Genomic DNA, 24,640 nt, shown 5'->3' on the forward strand with positions numbered 1-24,640 from the left:
TCAGTGGTCAAAGAAGCTTTATTTAAAATGAACTTTGTGCTGACACACACATGCAAACAGTGTTCTCAAAGAATGGTAGAAAAGAACTGCTCTGCCTTTGCTGTCGGCATGCGTAGTTATCCTCTAGTATAGAGACCAGTTCCTAGCTATTACTTGTCAAGTTTTTCCAAAATTACAAGTCTGCTTTCTACAGGAGTGATTCTCAATCTGATTCTCAACATTTTTGCTCTCTAGAGGCCATTTCGCAATATCTGGAAACATTTTTGGTTGTCAACAACCTAAAGAGAGGTGCTACAAAGGGTGAGGGAAAAAACATCCTTACGGGGGAGGCTGGAGAGATGGCTCAGTGGTTAAGAGCACTGATTGCTCTTCCAAAGGTTCTGAGTTCAATTCCCAGCAACCACATGGTGACTCACAACCATCTGTAATGGGATCCAATGCCATCTTTTAGATTTGTCTGAAGACAGCTCTAGTGTTTTCATACAAAATAAATATTTAAAAAAAAAACACATCCTACAAACAATAAAAATTGACTTGTTCCAGTGCGTCAGATACTAATGATAAGGCCTGCACTTAAGGTTGCAGACATGATTAGTTGCCAAGATTCCAGGTTACTGGAAGCTGGTGAGGATGTATTTGGTCTGTCTGTCCCGGATTTCCGTTTCCTTATTGCTACCTATCTTCCTACCTCTTTCCCTCTTATACCTACCTGATTGGGTGGGCTCTGCCTTATTTTCTATACCTATGCTTAAATGTCAAGTGCAAAACAAGAGCCTTTAACACTGGTCTAGGGCACCTCCACCCTCTGCTCCACTTTGATCTCTAAATTTCCTTCTGTTCCCCCATTCTCTAACAGAGGCCTTGGCTGCAAACTCAAGCTCCTCCCCTAGTTGGCTGCTTGATGACCTGATGTGATGAGTGAACCATTTACACAAGTTGATTGATTGGCTGTTCAAGCCATTGCTGTTCTGGCCGGGGGTCAGCAGGCAGTTGTAGAGCCTTCTAAATCCTGCTGTCAACCTCCAAGGATGAGTTTTATAGTTTCGTAGATGCTGAAAAAAAACAACACTTTACATTGAAAGGATCTGCGAGGTTTAAGAATGGTCCCAACAGGGGTTGGGGATTTAGCTCAGTGGTAGAGCGCTTGCGCTTAGCAAGCGCAAGGCCCTGGGTTCGGTCCCCAGCTCCGAAAAAAACAAAAAAAACAGCAAGAATGGTCCCAACACTCTCATTTTATTTGGTAGAATGGGATTTTAAGGAGAAAACGGGGATTACTTGGGCTTAAAACTGGAAATAACAGCAGTATTCTGCTCTTTTCTCTCTGCCTTTCATTCTGAAAGGTGATGCTGGGACGTTAGCTGTAAGGAGAAGGGAAGGCAGGTGAGCGGTCTCCACCTCACACAGACAGATGAGCTCTTATCTCAGATGAGTAACTTCTTCACGTTCCCTCCCGGTGGCGTCCCTGGGGATGACACCAGTACCTCTTACCAATGAGAATGCTTGACTTTGGCTTTCTCCTTACATCACACTGCCTCTGTGCTTTGACTCTTGGTTCTTACAAACTCTTCCTCCAGGCCAGCCTGCCTCAGGGTGTCCCGGTAGCGCTGCTCTGCTTCTTTCCGGGCCAGGGCCTGTGGAGTGGAAGCGACCACAGCAGTCTCAGGAAGTAGGATCCTGAGTTACTTGGGTAATCAGTCTTTGTAAGAGTTCCCTTTCCACCACTTTTAGTGCTAGACAGGCTAGACAGGCGGTGGCCCAGGAATTACTTAAGAGCCTTATTTTTAGCCCCATTTCAAATGCAGGTTTACTCGTCATTCAGTACAAATACATTTCTCTAACACTTGTAGGAGGTGTCAGCTTTTAATTAATGGAGAGCCACACCTGTGAAAAGCATCCGGACCATCCTCAGGAAGACTAACATATTACAAATACTTAGCAGGAGGAATATGGTCTGCAATTAGCTCGAAGGCTATCTTGTTTGACATATCTAAGAACAAAACCAAGGCGCTTGGTGTTTTCTAGATGTTAAAAGGTCTATGGGGGAAGGAGTAAGCTCGCCCAACAAAACGAGCTCAACCCAAGTGAATTCTAGACCGCCCAGATTGGGGAGGGGCATCTGAAGGAGGAGGAGATCCACTATTACCTAGGAATGTCACCTGCTCTGTGATGGAGCTCGTGCCCAAGGTGAACCAGAGAGCCAGATACAGCACTTAACTGCCTGGGGCGGGTCTTTCTGGATGTTCCAGGGCTCTAGGGCTTCCTTGGGAGATCTCAATGGGATTCACCTTCTTAAAGTCCAAAGAATATTTTTCAAATAATTCAGCCTAAAAGCCACTTACTCTGGAAAGAGGCTTGAGAGGTGCTTACAAGCACCCTGATCTTTAAGGACCTATGTTTGGAGTAAAATGGCATTACTAAAGCAAGTTAGCCTTTCATCATTATTAGGAGTGTAAAAGCTGGGTGTGGTGATGCCTGGCTACAATCCCAGCACAGGGAAGATTAAGGCAAGAGGATGGAGGGTTCAAGCCCAGCCTGGACTCCATGAATTATATAGTAGCGTGAGCTCCATAAAAAGAAACCCGTCTCCAATACCAGAAGTTTGTGTCCACGGTCCTTTGGCCCTGTCACTTTGGACTTCTGGTCAGGCACCCCTATAGCGGGGAAGCATGTGGTAGCTGCTGTCTGCGTCATGGTGGCCAGGAAACCGAGAGAATGCCCATGTGTCTGTGCCTTGTATTCCACCCGGAGAACCCCAGCCTATGAGACCAGGCTGACCCTATTCAGGGTAGTTTTTCCTTCCTCAGCTAATTCTTTCTGGAAACACTCTCACAGACACACCCAGAAGTGTGGTGTGTTAATTTTCTGGGTCACCAAGCACAATCAAATTGAAAAGATTAACCACCATGGAGCTCAATTTAGAGTATCTAAGTTTTAAGAAAGTAATCACAGAGTAAAATCTTTTCACAATTTCTTTTTTTTTAATTTTTTTTAAAGATTTATTTGTTATATATTAATTACATTGTCTCTGTCTTCAGACATATCAGAAGAGGGCATCGGATCCCATTACAGATGGTTGTGAGCCACAATGTGGTTGCTGGGATTTGAACTCAGGACCTCTGGAAGAGCAGTCAGTGCTCTTAACCACTGAGCCATCTCTCCAGCCCCTTTTCACAATTTCTAAGAAACCTTTGACCCAAGGCAGAAAAAAGTTGAGAGTCTGGATTACCTTGGTCACTTGTTCAAAGAGATAGGGCCTGGTTTGGATTCGTCTCCTCATTTCCTCCAGTTCTTTCTTGTATTCCTTTGCTCTCTTACGGTCATTGTTCCTGGAATTAACAAGGTTTCTAGAAGCAACCAATCCCTTCAAAATCAGAAAACCTTCATGCAAGTTAAGCAGGGTCATTCTCATGGACACTAAATTCCTATTGCCTGCCAAAATCCACAACTTCCTCTGATGTAGTTCACCCTAATGACTCCATTTTGCCATTTCAAAGCCAGTGATATTCTAGAACCTAACACGGGCACCCATCTGACTGTGGAAGATACTGACCGGTTCTCCTTAAGCTTCGCTTTGAACACCTCTTCCAGGCTTTTGTGGGGATCCATGGCTTTTGCCCGCAGGGTCACTGATTTAGACATGGCTTGACAGTTCTTTTTGTGCATCTCCAACCACTGAATGCTCATGTCTGATTTGTCCTTCTTTTCAAGTGACATTCTAAAAGAGAGAGCAAAAATAGCAGTTGACCTGGGCACACATGTAAGCATCTTAGGAACTTTTCTGCCAAGTCAGTTAAGTCTTGACTTTTCTTTAAGGTGTGTGTGTGTGTGTGTGTGTGTGTGTGTGTGTGTGTGTGTGTGTGTGTGTGTGTGTGTGTATTTGGGGGGTAGGGCTATGTGCAGGTGTGAATGTGGGTGCTCCCAGGGTCCAGAAGAGGGCATCAATTCTGCGGGAGCTAGTTACAGGCAGTTGTGAGCAGCCCAGTGTGGATACTGAGAATCATATTTAAGCCCTCCGTAGTACATGCTCTTAACCACTGAGCCATCTCTCCAGCCCCTAGTTGGTGTTTCTATGAATAAAATTTTCTATACACTTGCCACAACTATGTTTTCCGAAAAGAATGATTCTGAGGATGAGCACAATGGCACAGACCTGTAATCCCAGTGCAGGAGGAATAGATGTTCAGGATGCCCCAGCTACAGTGATTTTCATGTCAGCCTAGCCCACTGGGAATCCCATCTCAACAGCTATTCGGGACAAAAAGCAATGGCAGATGGTGCCCTTCCTGCTTTCTGGGTCTTGTAATTTCCCACATGAGAGGAATCCATTGACTGAATAGAACACACTGGGTAAAATGGTTGTGCACAGCTAGGACTCAATAGATTTGTTAGGTGTTTCCTTTGTCAGGAGCAGTACTCATAGCTACCATCTACAGAGCTGCCAACCAGGAACCAAAGACCCTTACATCTCATGTAACTGTCACCAGGCTCTGACTAGGTAGACTTGCTGTTCTTACGTGGGGGACCGAAAGGCAGAAAGCCTCTGCTCACTACTCACCATGTAAAGCAAAAGCCAAAACCACAACCAGGATGGTGGCCTTCTGAGTTTGCCCTGATCGCTGTGCTCTCACAGCGGCCAGGCAATAACTTAGGTTCACAGTTCTTTAAGAACACAAATCTCCATTTCCATAAAGAGCTGGAAACAGGCCTCTCTTAATGTAGACAGTTCTATGGTGGGTTCCGCCAAAGACAAAATAACCAAGACTCTGCACTTAGAAATACATTCAAACAGATCAAGAACCAGGGCACAAAAGCTTCATCTGCTAAAATCCTCAACTCCCTGATGTTGGAAGGCAGATGTGCTGTCGTCTGTAGCTTGGCTGCCTCTCATTTGCAGGGCCTTTTCCTGGGCCTTGGAATTCTAAGAGACTTGGCCTAGGGTTAGTACCGACAACATCTGAGAGGGAAGCATCTCTGCGTCCTAAGTATTCTTACGAGGTCTCAGTGTAGCCATGCTCCTGTTGTGATTCTTAAATATTTATTTATTATGTAATTATGTAGAAGTATACTGTAGCTGTCTTCAGACACACCAGAAGAGGGCATCAGATCTCATTACAGATGGTTGTGAGCCACCATGTGGTTGCTGGGATTTGAACTCAGGACCTCTAGAAGAGCAGTCAGTGCTCTTAACCCCTGAGCCATCTCTCTGGCCCTCCTGTTGTGAGTCTTGTTTCTCCATTCTGTTTAATGTCTTTTTCAGATGTCTAATGTGATGTTTCTCTCAAGAGCACGTGCAGAACTGAGATAAGAAGCTAACAGCGGGTTGGGGATTTAGCTCAGTGGTAGAGCGCTTAAGGCCCTGGGTTTGGTCCCCAGCTCAGAAAAAAAAGGGGGGGGGGGGAGAAGAAGCTAACAGCATTGGTCTCTTTCCTAGAACTTGGGTACCATACATTCTGAACCTTTTCTCCTCCTGGACTAACATCTTCTAGCAACTGGTGTTCTGGAGTTCCTCATGCAAGTCTCCTGATCTCCATCCTTTGTGAACCTTTGGTTTGCAGCCCTCACTTGGGCATGCTGGTACTTTTTGCTGCAGGGTCTGGAGCTAGGCACCCCATTTGGTTTCCCAATGACAAATTGCCTTGCCTATCTCTTGGACCTACACCCTTTGGTCCAGTGACAACCCTTGCCACATCACCTGTACACCCTGGAAGCTCAGTCCTTCTTTCTGGTTTATATTTAGAAAAACTATTACCCTTACAGATGCCTTGTTTTCTTTCAAATGACCATGCTTCCCACAATTAAAACAGCAGACATTTTGAGATCTGAGACCTTTAGTGGCTTGGTCACAGTATTTTTGCAAATGACCACACCTTCCATAGTTAACACACTATGCATTCAGAGATCTGAGGCCTTTAGCTATGGCTCTCCCATTACTGTGCATTATACATGACAGAACCAATAGCACCATCTCCTGACCCACTTTTTTATGGGGCTGCCCTCTCCTTTAGATGCCTGATAGTTGTTTTGCATTCTCTTTACATTTTCAGATGTCAGTCTCAATAACATTGAGTCTGATGTGGCATTGTTCACAGCTGAAACTAACCTTTGTAAAAAACAAAAACAAAAACAAAAAACAAAAAACAAAAAACAAGTCAGTGAGGGCTTCCCCTGAGCCTTGGATAGGTTTTGTAAATGATACACGATTCTGTCCTGGCTCCTCAGCCGCTGAATGACATCATTCTACGATTGTGCCTTCAAGTTGACTTGTTCTCGTATGTTAGCATACCAACCTTCACCTAACAACTGGGCCATCTCACAAGATTAATTTGCTAGCTCTATTGTTCCAGCTTCATGGATTCTTGTCTCCACCATGACGACCGATGCAATCTGGTGCAACTGTTACCAATACCCTCCAGTTTGGGGAATAATTCTGAGTTTGTTTCACATAGGGCATGCCATAAGACATCACTGCCTTTTAAACCACCTTAGATCCATTCTAGAACGCCATGCTATTTTGTCAGAATCTTGTGAATTACCCCAATTAGCAGGCATAGGCTGTCTACCTAGTGGGAATGCTGCTGGTGACTCTGACTCAGAACTGCCTGTCCTCAAGAGGTGCTGTGATTATGTTTCACTCTGTCTGCTGTCCCGTCTCCTCTGGCCCTCCTCCTGGCTTTCATTTCTGTGACTCGGCTGTCCTTTGACACAGGTCCTTCACCTCTCTGTACCTGGGGGGAACTCCCCCTCTCTGGTTCGGTCACTGGGAAGGAATTTGTTCTCCCTTGTCTGATGTTTTCCAAGTTTGTCTACCTCCCCTCTCAGTTTCTCTAGCTGCACAGCCAACTGTTACTTTTTCAAGAAGAAGAAACCCTCTTGTCTTCCCATTTCCTCCATTTCTGATTCCCAAGCTTCTCCATTCCCACCCTTATTTTTCCAGTTGCTCAGCTACTCTTTCAACCCTTTTATAAACAAAATAGCCCAAAATGAGGAAAAGGAGAGGAAAAAAAAACTGCTGTTGAAAACCACGGGGCAAGGGTGCCCCAGCAAGAGCTTCAACAAAGCACACCCCCCCCCCATTTTCCTGCCTTCTGTTCTTTGGTACTTGAAGTCAAACCTTCCATTCTGCCTAGCCCCATGTTGGATGCCACTTATGTGTGGTTTTTTTCTTTTTAATTTTATGTTGTCTCCTTTTCTGACAAACAGTAATCTTTTCTCTGAACTCCTTGCCAGCCCTCCTCCAATCTCCAGCATCCCCTTCAAAGGTTGTTTTCCCAACCATTCCTCCCTCAGTTCCCTAACAGCGTGCTTAAACAATCCCTTCCCAATTCTCCCTACCAGCAGCTCTAAACTATAACAACTGTCCTAGCCTGTCTGCTCAGCTCAGCTCCTGACTTGGCTGTAACTGCCTTCTCACTCTGCAGCCAAGTCCACTTGCCACCGCCTCCTAACAATATCTTCTCTAGCTCAGCTCAGCTCCTGGCTCAATGCTCTCCTATTTCACTCTGCTCAGTCTCTTTTCTACTCCAACTGTCTCCTCTTTAGCCCTACTCAACCCTTCTTCTGACCCCAGTCTTCTCCAAGCCTACTCTCTGACCCTACTCTTCCGACACTTGGATCTCCCTCCTCCCTCCTCATCTTCCCACCTTCCTCCTCCCTCCCCCCTCCTCCCTCCCCCTCCCCCCTTCCCTCTACTTCCTCCCTGCTTCTGCTGGCTTTTTATATCCTCTCCTATTCCCAGAAGTCCAAGAGGCAACTGACAGTGAAGGTCATAGGATCAAAGTTCTCTTGAAGGACCAGGCACACAAAATAAATCATACTACAAAGTAGGGCCCTCCCTGCTACACCCAGGGAGCCTTACAGGAGGCACTGAGGTATTCGTCCCTTCCCAGGCCTCAGCCTGTGCTACATCACAGCTCCTGCTCACTTCAGAGCCCTGGCAGAGGTCTTCCTGCTGACTAAATGAGAGCAGTGCCAGAGTCAGGTCAGCAGAACAGGCTAGGAGTGTGACAAAGTTGCAGAAGGCCAGAGTTTGATCTCCAGTACGGGGAAGGGAAGGAAAGAAAAAGAAAAGAGTAGGAAAGGAAAACAGGCTCCTGCTTCCCAGCGGACTCAGCTTGACCATCTGGGCAATGGGCATGGCATCTTGTCTCTGGTGGGTTCTGCTCTGCTTGAGCCTGGCTTTGTCTTCCCTTTCACACAGGCTGTTGTCTTGTTTTAGAAAGGAAAGGACATTGAGCACAGTACAGAGACAGCAGGCTGGACAATAACAAACTACTACTCAGGTCTCATACTCGGGCTTCTCTTTCTGGAATCTTCTTTCCTCCAGAGTCTTTGTCTGGCCCGTTCCTCTTTATCCGTTGGCAAGGTGTGGAGGGGGTCAAGGGTCAGCTCTCACGTTCTACCATGTGGGTCCTGGGATGGAACTGAGGTCCTCAGGCTCGTCAGCAAGTGCTTTTGTCCACTTGGCCGTCTGGCTGGCCCCAGCTGCTCACTGACTCTGGCTCTCCCTTATTGCCTAACTGGCTGTGCAGAGATGCACTTCTCTCTGCCCACTGCTCACCTGCAAGTGCAAGGCTTGCTGGCTGGCTCTTGGGTGTACTTTTACTTGGGTCCTGGGCATCTGAACTCAGGTCTTCATGTTTGCACAGCAGAGGATTTACCATTGGCGCCATCTCCTAGCCCCTTCTTCCTTATGCTTCATGTTTTACCTCAGACATGTGTCCCAAAAGCTGTGAGGCCACGCCCCTAGGCTTCCCTGTGCTGTCATAGTCTTCTATGCTTGCACTGCTCAGAAGGTAGGGTAATTACTCTGAAAATCCCCATGGTTCAGACTGCACGTTACATTGTCAATTTTCCAGGGCATCTCAGGCTTAGCCCTGTGTCTTGCCCAGACTGGAAGGGTGACAGCATATATCCCTGCCCCATCCAAGAACTCTTTCACCCCTAGAGTGAGTGTTTCTGGTAATGGAGAAGAGGCCTAGCAGCAGGGCTAGTCCCAGGATTTGGGGCTAACACCTGTCATGAGTCTGCTGTGGCCTTCTTACTCACCGGACTGCAGATTCCCGCTTCCTGGTAGCATCTGTGATGTGCACAGGGAGGGTGTTTACAGAAAAAGAAGCAAGGCCACTCAGAGAACGACTGCTTGGCAGGGGTGTAGCTGTTGGCTGAGGGGACTTCTGCAAGAAAGGAGGTGACATGGTGACAGTACGATTAGTTTCTATCCTAATTAGGACTCAGTTTACTCAGTTTCAGGGAAGAACTACAACTGAGGATCTTTAATCCCACCATTAGAGATAACATGAACAAGATCTTGATTCGTTACAAGGCCCATGCTTGCACATCGGGTCTAATGTTTTAATCAACTGAGAAGAGTTCTTTGGAATGTGTGATTAGTTTTGGCAGTGTAATACTGTAGAGTTACTTGGGAAGAGAATCTCAATGTGGAACTGTATCGGGTAGACCCAGGACATGTCAGTGGGGGGTTGTCCTGACTATATTAAGGGGAGAAGACTCTCCTTCTGTGACAGGGCAGAGACAGAGCAGCGCACACGTGTGTATTCATGGCTCTTCGCTCATGTAAATATGATACCACTTCAAGCTCCTGTGGCTTTCTCTTCCCTACTGCAACCTGGGAAGACAAGGGAAAACAAGCCATCCCTCCCTTCAGTCGCTGTGGACAAGGTGTTTTATCACAGCAACGGGAAACAAAGCTAAGACAGATTGGGCTCTGAGACTTGCTTGGACTCAACATTTGCAAAATCCCTCTTGGGAGGTGCGAAAGGAAATGTTCTTGTTTTCAGTTTACAGAATGTGGGTCTGTGTGCAACTCAGCAGGTGTTGGAAAAAGTAAAAACTAAGACAGAAAAGTGTCAAAACATGTGCCTCCCTTTGAGATCTGGGCCTACTCTGTTATACTTTAGGCTGCAGACCCTTCCCCTCCCTGCTACCTGCCTGGGTTCTCATCCTCCCTCCTCCAGCAGTAGCAGCATCACAGGATCGTGGAGTGTGACACAGGTTGGCAGTCCTTAGCAAGAAGGGCTTATTTCGAGTTGTCTCCCGGGTCTCCCTTCTCTCAGCAGCTCTTCTCTGGAAAGCCTTGTAAAGGCCCTCATAGTCAGGGACCTCGGGGTTCACCCGAGGCTGGAATGCGAACTCAGTCTGTAGAAAGCTCAGCTTTTCCTCCTGGGTGCGTGTAGCCGTTCGGGGAGCCCTGTTACTCGAGGCACTGATAGGAGAGGAAGACATCTGTAGCATGTCCATGGCTCTCATCTGGATTCGGATTTTCCTGAGGAGCTCTGATTCTATGAAGAAGCAATAAAAGAAGAGGATCTGGAGAATGCCTCCCTGTCGCCTTTTGAGGCAGACTCGCTATGTAGCCCAGATTGGTCTCTGATTTATCTAAGCCCTCTGGCCTTGACTTCCTGAGTTTGTGGGACTACATGCACAGGTAACCACAGGTGCATGCCTTCCCTCCTTTAAACACTAACAGTCGTGTGCTAAAGCATGCAAAAAACAAGTGAACAACCAAACAGAAAGGTAACAATCATTCCCCAAGGAATTTGCTCCTCTCTGAGATGAGGTGGTGAGGAGGCCTTCCCAGAGGCAGTGGGCTGGAGATGGCACTGGCTGATGGAGGTCCTGGGGTTTGCTTCCATACCTATGCTAGTCCAGAGACTTCGGTGGGTGCTTACTGAGAGGGGTCCCCAGGCTCAGCCTGGGGACAGGGTTGTTGTAGGACCTCCCTACAGACCAGTGGTTCTTGACCAGTGGGTCATGACCCCTTCGGGGGGGGGGGGTCACATATCAGATATTGTACAGATCAGTCATTTAGATTATGATTCATAACAGTAGCAAAATGACAATTATGAAGTAGGAAGGAAATAATTTTATGGGGGGGTCGCCACAACCTGAAGAACTGTATTAAAGGGTCTCAGCTTGAGAACCACTATGGGACAGACTCCAACCTGAATATTGTAATCCCTGAATATTGATCCTGAATTCCTTTAGCACCTCTGTGGACAGCAGACCACAGGTAGCCAGAGTGTCCTTACCCTGGAGTTTGTCCCCAAGGGCTGGTTCCAGAATGGACTTGGGGATCTTTCTAGAAGTGGCCTTCTTTGGGGGGACCTTGGTCTGAGCCACGGCAGCTAAGTCTCTCTGAGGAGTATCTTCCTTTTGCTCTTCTTTCTTTTCAAGGAAGCTGAAGGGCTTCACGGAGGAGAGAAGCAGCTCCTTCCTCTGCTGAATACGGGCGCGCCTCCTTGCCTCTCTGCGCTCCACGATCTCCTGATACAGGGGCAGGTAGACGTGCGCAGGCACAGGCTGGGCCCGGAACTGCCGGTGGCACTCTGCCTCTTCCTGGCCCTGCTTCTGGGCCTGGAGCCTTTCCTGCTCAAAAGAGGCAGGTGAGGCCAGCCACTGGGCTTTCTTCCGGGCCTCACGCAGTGTCATGTGGAATGGTTGAGGCACAGTGATGGAAGAGGCCCAAGAGCAAACACTTCTGTGCTGGGAGGGAGGTCCAGAGTCTGAGGTTGGCAGGGTCTGAGCCTTGGGAATGTCAGAGGGAAGTCTAATCAAGGAGCTGCAGCGTCTCATGGAGCCACTCCTAGGGGAGAAAGCAGTTCTGTGTATGGACCCAGCAGTCAGGAGGTGAGGCTCCTCCTAGAGCCCCCTCCTTTCCCTCCCTGCCCAGCAGATCGTAACCAAGAGACTTCATCTCTATCCCAAAGCCCCAAAGGCCTCTGGGTTCTTAACCTTATCAGCTAGGCTTCCCTTCTTGCCACAACACAGGTCTTCTAAGAATTCATACAGGAGGGGCTGGAGAGATGGCTCAACGGTTAAGAGCACTGACCGCTCTTCCAGAGGTCCTGAGTTCAATTCCCAGCAACCACATGGTGGCTCACAACCATCTGTAATGATATCTGATGCCCTCTTCTGGTATGTCTGAAGACGGTGACAGTATACTCACTCACAAACATTAAATAAATAAATCTTTTAAAAAAGAATTCATGGGGTTGGGGATTTAGCTCAGTGGTAGAGCGTTTGCCTAGCGAGCGCAAGGCCCTGGGTTTGGTCCCCAGCTCCGAAAAAAAGAAAAAAGAAAAAAAAAAAGAATTCATACAGGAATTGCCACTTTGCATTCTGATAAGGATTCATTGCATTCAGAAGGATCCAATTCGAACCTTAGGTTCTTGGATTTCCCATGTAGAGTGGCAGAAATATTAGCTACTTATAAAGTTATTGGGAAGAGAGTGCATATTACATTTGTTAAAGGCCAGTGTGGCACCACATGCCCGAAGTCTTTGAGAGCTATAACTGGGAAGTTCAGGAGTTTTGGTCCAGCCTAGACTACATGAGAACCTGTTTCAAAAAAAAAAAAAAAAGCTAAAGCATATATGCTGTGATAGACTTGGACACGGACAGTGAGCCTTGTTGTTCTCGGAGGAGAAGATGTTTGGGAAAGGCACCTCTTTGGTCAATTCCACTGATTCATGAGCTAAGTAAGTGTTGCCTGAAGTTACTGAGGATCACTGGGTAAGAACCAAGACATGTGGACTGGAGACATGGCTCTTCCAGAGGGCCTGGGTTTGATTCCCGCACACATGGCAGTTCAGAGCTGTCTGTAACTACACTTCCAGGGGAATCTGATGTTCTTCTGCTCTCTGGCCATTAGGCATGAACACGGTATACATACAAGCGGGCAAAACCCCCACAGACATGGATGTTTTTAGAAAGAGTCTCAACACACAGCAGATCCAAGAACTGATTGGGAAGCAGCAATGCAGAGGGTGCTGCCAAGGGGAGGGCAAGGCCCTGAGATACAGCTGGAGCATTGCAGTCACTCGATGCAATGTCTTACCTGAGAGATGGAGGGTCCTGGACCTGTAGCTTCCCCCTGCTCTTGCCTTGGAAGAAGCTCTCCAAGTTTTCCTCATCCTCAGAGCCATTCTGATCACTGTCTAGATCAGACTGAAAGAGACTCTCCAGGAGATCCCACCTCCCTCTCTGCCTCGGAACCTGGATGGTTCTGTGAAAGCTCCCTGTGGAGTCAGAAGTAGAATCCGTCTCCTCCTCTGGGCTGAGGAACTCATGGAGTTTGCCAGCTCTGGGCAAAACCAGCCCTTCTCCAAATGGCTCATCTTCCAGCTCGGTGTCTGAGGAGGATGATTTGGGGGGAAATATCTAAAACAAAATAGAAATCAGTGAGAGTGGGGTTGGGGATTTAGCTCAGTGGTAGAGCGCTTGCCTAGCAAGCGCAAGACCCTGGGTTCGGTCCCCAGCTCTGAAAAAAAAAGAAAAAAAAAAAGAAATCAGTGAGAGTTACACTCTAATTTCAAAGGTTCTTAAAACATGGCTTTAGCTTTACTTTGAAGGCTTCAGTATATCAGGGACTGGGAAGGGGCAAAGGAAAAGATCCATTCTTCATTCAAAAGGCACAGCACAGTATATGCATCTGCCTGGCTGTGTGTAGCAAAGGCTGCAGAATTGCTAATGGAGTCCCTGCTCCATTCAGCACAGAAAGAGCACTCTGGGTACCTAGCCTGAACCACACAGTGTTTCCCAGGGTTCTGGGAAGCCTGCATATGACCTGGCTATGCTCTGCTCCCAGTTCACTTGGGATTTATATAATTCTTACCCATCTTCCTTCCCTAATGTTCCCATTGGCACCTTTACTTTCCTCATGTTCTTTTTTTTTTTTCTTTTTTCTTTTTTTTTTTCGGAGCTGGGGACTGAACCCAGGGTCTTGCGCTTGCTAGGCAAGTGCTCTACCACTGAGCTAAATCCCCAACCCCCTTTCCTCATGCTCTAGCCAGTTTCCACACCATCACCAGGAATAGATGCTTAGTGGGGAGATGATGTATCTAGGAGAAAGAGCAGCATGGGGGAGTGGAACTTCTGACCAGAGTTTAACTACTTTAAAGGCTACAAGTGGAGCACAGTAGTTGAGTTCTTGCCTAGCATGCTCAGGGGATCAAGTGTTGGCCTCATTTCCCCGGCACCGTAAAGCAACAGCATCAGATTACATCCATCCAATTGTGCATACAAGACAATATGGGGTGGGTGCCTAGTATGTCATTGTCTTAGGGTATCTATTGCTGTGATGAAACACCATGACCAAAAAGCAAGTTGGGGAGGAAAGGATTTGTTTGACTTATACTTCCACATTGCTGTTCATCACAGAAGGAAGTCAGGACAGGAACTTAAGCAGGGCAGGAACCTAAAGGCAGGAGCTGATGCAGAGCACATGAAGGAGTGCTGCTTACTGGCTTCCCCCCCTGGCTTGTTCAGCCTGCCTTCTTATAGAAACCAGGACCACCAGTCCAAGGATAGCCCCACCAACCATGGGTTGGGCCCTCTCCCATTGTTCACTAATTGAGAAATGTGTTACAGTTGGCTCTCACAGAGGCATTTCCTTAACTGATGCTCTTTCCTCTCTGATGACCCTGGCCTGTGTCAGGTTGACACAAACCCAGGCAGTACAGTGTTGGAGTTTGTGTTCTAGTGAGAGCAAAGGGAAATCATATGAGGATAGCATAAATAAGTGTGCCCTTGGAAGGCTTGTCTGTCACTACCCATCAGAGGGCACCAGGAACCCACTGATACCCAGGATTAAATGTATCAACGGCTCGCATAACATCATGGAAAACTATAGCAAATGCACACAGGTAGATTAGGATTAGCATGTTCAGATTGTTTTGAGAAGAGGGATGGAGAAGGGGGATCAACTCTGGACAGGTACTGTGATGAACGAGGACAGTCTAGAAAGGTGGATACCTGTGCAATATTGTAGGGTAAAGGTAAATGATTGATAAGTTAGCATAATCACTTAGAAGAAAGAAGTGTTAGTAATTCTGCAATTATGTTAGAGGCCCAAGAAAAACACTACTTTGTGGTCAGCTTGCTTTTGTCCTTGGCTGTATCTCTTAAGCAGAGTGCAGAAGCTCTTTCACTCATGATGCGGTTATGTCCAGATAAACCCATAAGTTACGGTGGTTTAAGTAAAAATGTACTAATACATTAACCTAATGAGCGTGGCACTTAGAGAACAGCTATTGTTCACTCTCTTGACTGTGTGATTCACTAGAAACTTGCAAGTCCCTGACACCGTGTCACCAAAACAGAGTATCCTATTGCTAGTTAAAGAAAGACTGAAATCTGGAGCTGGGAATTTAGCTCCATGAAGAGCATTTGCCCAGAATGCACAGGATCCTGGGCTCAGTCCCCAGCACCATAAACATAGAAAAACAAACGAATGGAGTATTGTGTCTACTGAATGCATGCTTGTCCATCATGATAGTGTGGAAAGCGAACTGAACCATTAGTCGGGAGTGTCTGACTTTGAGTTTTAGGCTGACTTTTATTGTCTCAATTGGATCGTGTAGTGATAGAGGGAAGGCTGGTATGGCTGGAGGACAGAGACCTAAGATGTCCTTAGAGTGGTGGGCGCAAGGCCAGCAGGGCACTGTAGATGGTTAGTTGCTATTAGAGCTGTCCGTCTGAGTTAAAGATAAGTATGTGCTGTAACCCTAGCTCTGTTGTTGAAGAGCACGTGATCAGAGGGCAACCTTGAACTCTTTATCCTTCCGCTTTAGTATTACAGAGTTGTTGGGTTTACAAGTGTGAGCCATAATGCTGGCTCCTTCACTTTAAATACAACTTTACTGAAACACAATGTCCACAGTGTACAACTAAGCCCTTCAAAGTGCATTCTCCTCTGGTTTCTAATATAGTCAGAGTCATCTAACTCTCACAGCGTAATTCACAACGCTTTCACCATTCCCCTAAAGCAGCGGTTCTCAACCTTCCTAATGCTGTGACCCTTTTGATACAGTTCTTCATGTTGTGGCGACCCCAACCACAGAGTTATTTTCATTGTTAATTCATAACTGTAATTTTGCTACTGTTGTGAATTGTAAGGGAAATATCTGATATGCAGGGTGATCTCAGGTGACCAAGATTGAGAACCACTGCCTTGAAGTACCACTGTAGCCTTTCATTGTTATTATTTCCCTTAACCATTCCACATCCTGTCGCCCTGTCAGCCCTAAGCAACCGCCAACCTACTTTCTGTTTTTAGAGATTTGGAGGCAAATTGCTTAATCCATCTGTTTTCTAGAAAATGGGTTTGAGAGGATGCACACAACCAATTCAATGCATTTTAGTATATTTGAAGAGCGGCACATTCATAACTACAGTAAGCTTCGATATATTTTCCTTACTCTAAAATAACAATAAAAACCTTGGAAGCGTTTAGAAGTCTCTACCTATTTCTCCTCACCTTCTCACCCCCAGGCAATGACTCACCCCCTAGATTTGCCTTTTCTGGATAATTATATGAAGATAAAGATTGCTTTTAAGATTTTCAAGGTTAATTCGTAGTTTGTTATTAATACGGTCCCTGATATCACAGCCTGGTACAAGACACAAATGACCCAAGCCCTCAAGACTGATTCTCTAAGTGCCTAAGCACAGCCAATTAATTCCACGCCCTTTGGTGACACGCCCCTGACTCTGTCTCCACGGCAACGCTAAACAGTTTCCACTCTTGAGTATTCCTAGCTGAGGCATCCTGCTTACTTCTTTCTCCACTCACCTCACGGCTCCACTCGGCGCACTCGGGGCCTCCCGCAGTCCTCCCCACAGTCATCTTCCTAACTAGAGGGAGAAGCAGAGGTGACAGCGGCGGTGACAGCTGCGCTAGCCGCAAGGTGCTGCTAGCTACGCCCCTTCACTGCATTAGCCTCGGATTGGCTTTCAATCGCTAGTCTGTTCCAATGAGGCAAGGGCGCTTTCTGATTGGCTGATTTTCTTCAACAATTTTATTTCCGGTTCTGAAGCGCCGCACAGGGTTGAAGGCTGTGCCCCGGAAGCACTTTTCAGGACCTATCAGCAAGAAGTCCGGGTCGCGGACGTAGGCTGGAGTCTTTATGGCGGCCCGCATTGGCCCCATGGCAGGTTTGCTCTGTGTTCGCTGGTGGAGTACCGCGCAACTTGCAGCCAGAGGAGGCCCACTAGTTGCCTGTCGGCGATGGACGAGCTCCTCGACAGACTCCGTGTACGATGTGGTGGTGTCAGGAGGAGGCATGGTGGGCTCTGCCATGGCTTGTGCCTTGGGTAGGTGCATCTCGACCGCGGGGTAGAACTGTGGAGGTAGGATGCTCCCAGTGGGAATCGGGACGCTGTCCAAAGACCTAGCATGCCAGACCTGGTGGTTTGCTCACTGTCCTTCCGGGAGAGGCCTCGGGAATGGCATGAAGTTTCAGTCCTGCGGGATCACTAATGGGCGGGCCTTTGTAATCCGACCCTTGAGGACTGTCCAGGATTGTTTATGAGCACCTTGGGAGGCATCGGTCTTTGTGGCATCTGAGGGTAGATCTGCTAGACGTCGAAATCACCGAGATCATGTTCCTCTGTCTTCTGAGTGCGGGGATTAAAGCCTGCGCTCCCTCCTGGTCCTAAAGCTGCTTTATTAAGATAACGTTCCTGTAGTTTTAACTTCTCCCACTTAAAGCATGCAGTCCAGTGAGTTTTTAGTATATTTGCAGAGCTATTCAGCCACTACAATACGTTTTAATACATTTTCCTTACTCTGAAAAACCAAAAAGCAAAAAAGTCTTGGAACTCATTAGATGTCACTCCTAATTTCTGCTCATCCTCTCAGCCCTAGAGACACTCCTACTGTCTGTCTGTAGATTTACCTTTTCTGGATAGTTATCTGTAGCTGGAGATATTACTCGGTGTTTTAGAGGTTAATCCATGTTGTAACATGTATCAGAACAGCTTTTGCTTTGAGGGCTGAAGCAATCCTTAAGGTGTGTATGCACGCCACATTTAGTTGACTCAATTTGTCAACTGTTGAATATGTGATTGTTTCTCACTATTGGCCTATAGCAAATAATGCTAGTAGGGACGTTTTGTGTGCAAGCTTTGGTGTGGACATCGTGTTGATTACCTCGAGGCTATCCACTAGTGAGATTTCAGGCTTATGTGGTAACTCTGATGTTGTGACAATCTGCCAGACTTCGAGTGCGTGGGCCAGTTTATATTATCATTGACAGTATGAGTGCTCCAGTTTCTCTAGACCCTGACAGCACTATCTGCTGCCGTTTTGTTTGTCCTCTTAAATGAGTAGGAAGTGGTTTGTGTTTATATTTCCCCAATGACCAATGGTGTTGAATAAATGTACCCAATGCTGGCACGCTGTACCACCATTTCCGGCCCCTTTGAAATGTTAATGTTTACATTTTGGTGGCTTGCTCTTGTGTTAGGTTTGGTGTCATTTCTGACCCCTTTGAAACTTTAGCGTTCCTATTTTGGTGACTAGCTCCTGCTAGGTTTTTGTGTGTGTTTCATTTGTACTGTATCCTTTTCTTGCTCTTTCCTGAGCATCACGGGGAGGGAAGGCAGCAGCTCTTTTTACTGACGTTCACAACACAATTCTGTTTTGTTATTGTTTTGTTATTGTTCTGTCTCTCTCATGGAACTCAGGAGTGACCATTGAAATCGTGGTAGTTAAAAGCATGGTGTTTTTTGGGAGATAGGCAGGAGGATCAGAAGTTCAAAGCTATCTTTGGGCTACATGGACTACAAAACCTCCAAAACAAACAAAAATATGTAAATACATTTCCAATAGGTTTTTGTTTGTCTTTGAAATAAGGTGCTGTGTACCCTTGACTGGTCTGGACCTTTAACTGATGCCCTGCCTCTGCCTCCCAAATGCTGGGATCCCAAGCACACACTGTTACTCCGGAGTCATAAAGGCGCTTACTAATTTCCCCCTTAAGTCCCCTGTTTTCCTTAATTCTTCCTAAAACTCACAGCTGATTGTTTTTTTAGGCTTGCGTTTCCCTCTAACATTTGAGTTTGGGAATAGTTCCCTGCATAATTCCCTAAGTTCCATTCTTTTTTTTTTTAAAGATTTATTCATTTATTATATATAAGTACACTGTAGCTGTCTTCAGATACACCAGAAGAGGGCATCAGATCTCTTTACAGATGGTTGTGAGCCACCATGTGGTTGCTGGGAACTGAACTCAGGACCTCTGGAAGAGCAGTCAGTGCTCTTAACCGCTGAGCCGTCTCTCCAGCCCCCCTAAGTTCCATTCTTAAATCCAATGTACCATTCTTTGGGTTTTATTTTGAGCCTCCTCTAGCCTCTGGGTAGTCAGGACTTCTCACGTGATTTCTAGGCCTTTTTTTTTTGGAGCTGAGGTCGGAACCCAGGGTCTTGCACTTGCTAGGCAAGCGCTCTACCACTGAGCTAAATCCCCACCCCCCCCTTTTTTTAATTAAAAAAAATTACATTAAATAGCTAAGAAATAAAATACATCACATGGGTGTATTTTATAATGTGTTTAGAAATCTAATTCTTTTCCTTTTAGTTTTCCGGTGTGTCTTACCTAACAGACAAACAGTGCCTACTCTGTGGGTTTGCAGCTGGAAATAATACTATAAGGAGAGAATGTGGGGAATGTGTGACCTAGCAAAGGACACAGATAACCAGCAGAAGGAAGCGTGAAAGGAAAGCTCCCTTGTAGAAGATCAAGCAGCTGGCCCGTGCTGGGCCAAAGTGTCTGCAGTGGAGAATACACCGAGGAAGCAAGGCTAGGATTACACAGAGTGAGGGCAGAGTACTGGGGAGACTAGAAGACCGTGTTTTTGGGCAAGCACGTCTGGGTCTCTCCTTCCTGTGGAGCTGCTGCTTAGCAAGGGGGATCAGCCCTGCCAGGTTGACTGATACTCACTGCCTGCTCCATTGCAGCCACTTGGGTTTTTACCACTCCTGAGCCGGTCATAATGGTGCCTCTTCACCACCAGTGCGCAGGGACAATGCCTACAGGAGCATGTGGAATTTATGGGTGACACCAATTGCTCTATCCTCTGAAATGCAAAGGCCCATTGAAGAGTGCTGTCTTAAAATACTCCATTGTTACGTTTCTGTCTAGCTTTCCCCCACCCCTCACTTTCTCCGTGTGCCAGTAACTATGCGGTTACAGCCTGGAAATGAAACCCAAGGCTGTGCATGTGTGAGGCCCATGCCACACCATTTAGATGTACCCGTGAGGCTTGCGTTACACTATTGAGCTGTGTGTATCCCAGACAATGAAGCGTCAGTTTTAGTGAGTTCACTCTAAGGCTAAGAATTGGATGGACAGAGTTTTGTTTTTTTGGCTTCCTTCCTAGTGAAGTCTACATGTTGGCAATAAATTATTATTTGCATCTTTGTGTGTGGCGTGTAGTGCATTCTGTCTGGGGAAGCCTTACTTGTGCAGGGTGGCCGTCTCAGGTGAAATGGCAGGACAGTGTTAGTGCTCAGGACAGTGCATATCTCCTTTCTAGGGAACTGGAATGACTATTTCCACAGTACCGAGGATTGAACTAGGACCTCGCACAGCACCACGGAGCTATGTCCCCAGGCTAGAATTTCATTCCCAAGGCTAAGGGACCAGTTGGTTTTCTTTTTCACTTTCTGTTGGTGTCTTGTCTTTTGTTTGCTTTTAAGACTCGTTCTCATTCTGTTGCCTTGGCTGACTGAATTCATGGTAATCCTCCTGCCTTAGCTTCCAGGAGTGAGACCCTGGAGCTGGTTTATATTTGTTTCTCATTGAAGACTTAAAACATGAAAATTACACATATTAATGCTGTACCTTGTAATATTTTGATCCATGCATACATTGCATAATTTTAAATCTGCCTAAACATTTATTCTCTTAAATTTATTATTTATGAAGATTTTAAAATAGCTTTTAAATGTATAGCCCATCATTTTTAGATGTAGTCACCCTACTGTGTAGTAAGTCCTTGCCTTCTGTAAGATTATTTAAAATGTTAATTTTTTTCTTCTTTAGGACATGATATTCACTTTCATGACAAGAAAATCCTATTGCTGGAAGCGGGTCCGAAGAAAACCCTGGAGAAACTGTCAGAAACTTACAGCAACAGAGTCAGCTCCATATCCCTTGGCTCCACAACCCTTCTCAGCAGTGAGTAGTGAGCCTGTCTCCTGGGTCCTTTCCTCAGCTCTCCAGTGCGTTCAGTAGGGCGGTCAGGGGACCGTGTGAGAGAGAGCCACAGTGAGGAGGGAGCAGGTGGGCGTGGTCACAGTGGAAGATGTGTCAGGTCTCGGGAGGACATTCCTGAGACACGGGCATCCATCATGTGACCCTCATGTAAATAGTAGGCCATTACTGTTTGGTCTCCTGCATCTCTGGCCTAATGGTGAACCTTGTTCCGAGTCAGTCCTCACCCGGGCTGGGGAGTCTACATTTTTTTTTTTTTTTTTTGGTTCTTTTTTTCGGAGCTGGGGACCGAACCCAGGGCCTTGCGCTTCCTAGGTAAGCGCTCTACCACTGAGCTAAATCCCCAGCCCCGGGAGTCTACATTTTAATGCCCTTCTGTTGTTGGTGAGGAGGCCATACATGAGTTGACTTTATGTTTGTGCTAGGTGGTCCACCCCAGGCCAGGCCCTTCTGTTGTTGGTGAGGAGGCCATACATGAGTTGACTTTATGTTTGTGCTAGGTGGTCCACCCCAGGCCATCCTGTCCGAAACCATTCTAAGATCGAGCTCTTCTGTGACTTTATGCAGCTTTAAATGTCCCACTGCTGGGACTGTACGAGGCATCACCACTAAAGTTTTACATGGCGCTGGGGTGAAACCAGCTGTTAGCTTCAGAGTGCTGCTACCTCGAAGTTTGTGCAGCTTCGTCCTTATGGAACTGCTACCTGATGTTATATTGTGTGTGTGTTCATGCTATCTGTCCCTCCACTAGAATATTAGCTGCACAAGGGCGTTTGGTCTGCTCTGGACCTAAAATTATAACTGGCCCTTGGTAGATACTTCTTCAAAGTAATTATTTCTTCAAAGAATAAATTTTACTCAGTGCCATGAAGACTTGAAAAAAACAGTCTTTAGAATGTTTTTAACTAATGAGCTAGTAAGACAAAAGAATGATATCAGTTTAGTTTTCCCTTTTGAGCCCTCGCTACTTTACTGTGATCTGTCCCGTTGGGTCTTTTTGTGCTTTATAATCTGGGCCTAAGAGAGGAGGGCGTTGTCCCTAACACACACAGTTTTTGGAGAACACTGAGAGCCTCCTCCTACTTAACAGGATGGAGAGGCCAGAGGGGGCCCAACCCAGGTCACGTGAGGTCACTGTGTTTCTTTCGTAGGTTTTGGTGCATGGGACCACATCTGCAATATGCGTTGCAAAGCCTTCCGGCGGATGCAGGTGCCTTCTTGCCCTTTACTGTGTCGGGGTGACTTGTCTGTCTCATGTTACCTTGTCTGCTTGCTCTAGGCTTTCTGTGAACCAAATTTAAATTAGTGTGGGGGCATTCTTGAGAATCTGCTTACTTTTTAATTAATTAATTTGGTCGTTTTGAGATAAGGGATGTGGGTGAGACTTGCTGACCACCTGTATCCACTTCCCAGGAGTTGGGGTCACAGATGTGCCTACATTCCTGACCGAGAGTCTCACTTTCTATGCTGCCAAGGAGGCTGACAGTGTGTGCTCCGCTGCTCCTCGCCCTGGAAATCGTATTCAGCCTCGGGTTGGACCTGTGTTTCCTGTTCTATGGTATGGATGCACTTTACTTTGTGTTTGCAGGTTTGGGACTCCTGCTCAGAGGCCTTGATAATGTTCGACAAGGATAACTTGGATGACATGGGCTATATAGTGGAAAATGACGTCATCATGCACGCCATCACCAAGCAGCTGGAGGCGGTGGCAGGTGAGCTCCCATCTCCACTTCCTCTCTGGGAAGTGATTGCCAGAGGGAAAGACCCTTCCTCAGATACTGTAGCCAGGCATGGTGGCACACTTTAATGCCAGCACACAGGAGGCAGAGGCTGGTAAGTAAGAGCTGGGGAAAGAGCTGCGGCTGGAGTGATTGCCTAGCTTTCTCAAGACCCGCATCAGTCCTGAGTACCGGAAAACCCAGAACAGTAACCATCTATCCACACAAAAGCTGTATACAAAATATTCACAACACTATTTACCAACTTCCAGAAAGTTGGTAAATTCTATTAACTGATGAATAAAGAAATACAATTTGACATATCTATACAATGAAATGTTATTTGGCAATAAAAGGGATTGTGTTACTAGTCCATTGTGACTGAATCTCAGAAAGGTGCTGCTAAGTGAGAAGAATCCAGCACATTGACACAATGGTTTCATCACCCGTCTGAACTGTTGAGAACAGACCACCGCAGGAAGGTAAAAGCAGTTGCCATGGGCGGTGGAGCACACCTTTAGTCCTGGCACTCGGGAGGCAGGGGCAGGGGCAGGTGGAGCTCTGAGTTCGAGGCTAGCCTGGTCTACAGATCGAGTTCCAGGGCAGCCAAGGCTACACAGAGGAAACCCTATCTTGAAAAAAAAATTAGGAGTTTTGTAATAGTGGTACATCAGTTGTCTAGTGTGTAACCTTGGGCTCCATCCCTCTGTGTGTGTGTGTGTGTGTGTGTGTGTGTGTGTGTGTGTGTGTGTGTGTGTGTGTGTAGAGTGACTGACTGCGTAGGATTGAAGCTAGGATTTACAGTTATGTTAGGCAAGTGACTTTCCACTGACCTGCCTACATCCTTATCCCTCTTCAAGCTATTTAAATCTGTAATATGTTCTTGTCATCTGCAGCCATTGTTCCCTGAGATTACGCACCCACATTTATTATGCTCATCTAATGACATCTTAGCACCTAGTAAGATAATATGATGTCGGGGTGGTGGTGGCACATGCCTTTAAGTAATCCTAGCACTCTGGAGGCAGAGGCAGATCTCTTGACTCAGCCTGGTATAGAGTGAGTTTCAGGACAGACAAGACTACACAGAAACCTTTTTTCAAAAAGCAAACAGAAAACAAACCAAAGAAACAACTCTGGAAGGCTAGAGCATATTTCAGCCCGTGGTGTCCCCTCCTGCTAGCTCAGATGCAGAATGAAACTGGGAAAAGAACCAGGCTAGAATTCCGTCCCCCAGCACCCAATGTGTATATTAAGGAAATTGTTGAGATAGGGTTTCTCTGTGTAGCCTTGGCTGGTCTAGAACTCCCTAAGTAGACCAGGCTGGCCTCAAACTCAGAGATGTACCTTCATCTGCTAGGATTAAAGGCATGCTCCACTGTGCTGGGCTGGGCTTTCTCTTTCTAACTTTCTAACATCAGGCTGTTCCCCGGCTTCTGTTCTTTACCGGCAGTTCCTGGGCCAGAGCACTAACTGTTTGAGTTCCTTTTAGATCTTTTCTTGCTTATCAGTAAATGAGAGGACAGGGCTGGCCAGAGACCTTGCTTTTAGATCACTTACAGTTTGCCCTCTCTTTGACCCACCTTTCTGACGTTTGCTTCTCTTTCTCTTCTCCTGCAGATCGAGTGAAGGTTCTCTACGAGAGCAAAGCTGTTGGCTATGCCTGGCCTGGTCCATTTTCCTTGGCAGACTCCAGCCCTTGGGTCCATATTACCCTAGGTGATGGCAGCACCCTCCAGACCAAGCTGTTGGTAGTTGAAGTTCTTCCTTTGATAGGGGTCTTGCATGCGCACACCTTACACTCTAGAGTCTCTGGTTCCAAATGGAGCCATGGGTCGATGTTAGGTTATTATTTCTAGAAGGAGTCCTTATTCAAGGCAGCTAGAGCTAAGATGGTCTTACCCC

General features: G+C 46.6%; 2 protein-coding genes across 6 annotated transcripts in view; one reads left to right on the forward strand and one right to left on the reverse strand.

Annotated features, from left to right (window-relative positions):
• The window catches only part of Fam161b (FAM161 centrosomal protein B), a 27,816-nt gene continuing 3,176 nt past the window's right edge, over positions 1-24,640 (reverse strand). Inside the window, exons 1-9 of one of the 3 annotated variants that reach the window (NM_001431916.1) lie at positions 16,592-16,725; positions 12,857-13,179; positions 11,049-11,602; positions 9,949-10,298; positions 9,046-9,173; positions 3,551-3,715; positions 3,227-3,326; positions 1,489-1,631; positions 1-1,052 (exon numbers count right to left, since the gene is read on the reverse strand). In NM_001431916.1, the coding sequence (NP_001418845.1) occupies positions 1,524-1,631; positions 3,227-3,326; positions 3,551-3,715; positions 9,046-9,173; positions 9,949-10,298; positions 11,049-11,602; positions 12,857-13,179; positions 16,592-16,645 (1,782 nt within the window). In that variant the 5' untranslated portion in view covers positions 16,646-16,725 and the 3' untranslated portion in view covers positions 1-1,052; positions 1,489-1,523. Of the gene's footprint in view, positions 1,053-1,212; positions 1,359-1,488; positions 1,632-3,226; positions 3,327-3,550; positions 3,716-9,045; positions 9,174-9,948; positions 10,299-11,048; positions 11,603-12,856; positions 13,180-16,591; positions 16,726-24,640 lie in introns of those variants that run through there. The other 2 variants (NM_001431915.1, NM_001431917.1) reach the window with 2 other exon arrangements.
• The window catches only part of Coq6 (coenzyme Q6 monooxygenase), an 11,365-nt gene continuing 3,601 nt past the window's right edge, over positions 16,877-24,640 (forward strand). The window contains exons 1-5 of one of the 3 annotated variants that reach the window (XR_015621796.1): positions 16,877-17,112; positions 20,847-20,981; positions 22,169-22,227; positions 22,606-22,729; positions 24,356-24,486. Coding sequence is in view for 2 of the 3 variants with exons in the window: in NM_001011983.1 (NP_001011983.1) it covers positions 16,926-17,112; positions 20,847-20,981; positions 22,169-22,227; positions 22,606-22,729; positions 24,356-24,486 (636 nt within the window). In the remaining variant the exon portion in view is untranslated. The remainder of the gene's footprint in view (positions 17,113-20,846; positions 20,982-22,168; positions 22,228-22,605; positions 22,730-24,355; positions 24,487-24,640) is intronic. The other 2 variants (NM_001011983.1, XM_087552797.1) reach the window with 2 other exon arrangements.

The sequence above is a fragment of the Rattus norvegicus genome, chromosome 6, assembly GCF_021556685.1.
Source record: "Rattus norvegicus strain SHRSP/BbbUtx chromosome 6, alternate assembly SHRSP_T2T, whole genome shotgun sequence".
In the NCBI taxonomy this organism is placed as follows: domain Eukaryota; kingdom Metazoa; phylum Chordata; class Mammalia; order Rodentia; family Muridae; genus Rattus; species Rattus norvegicus.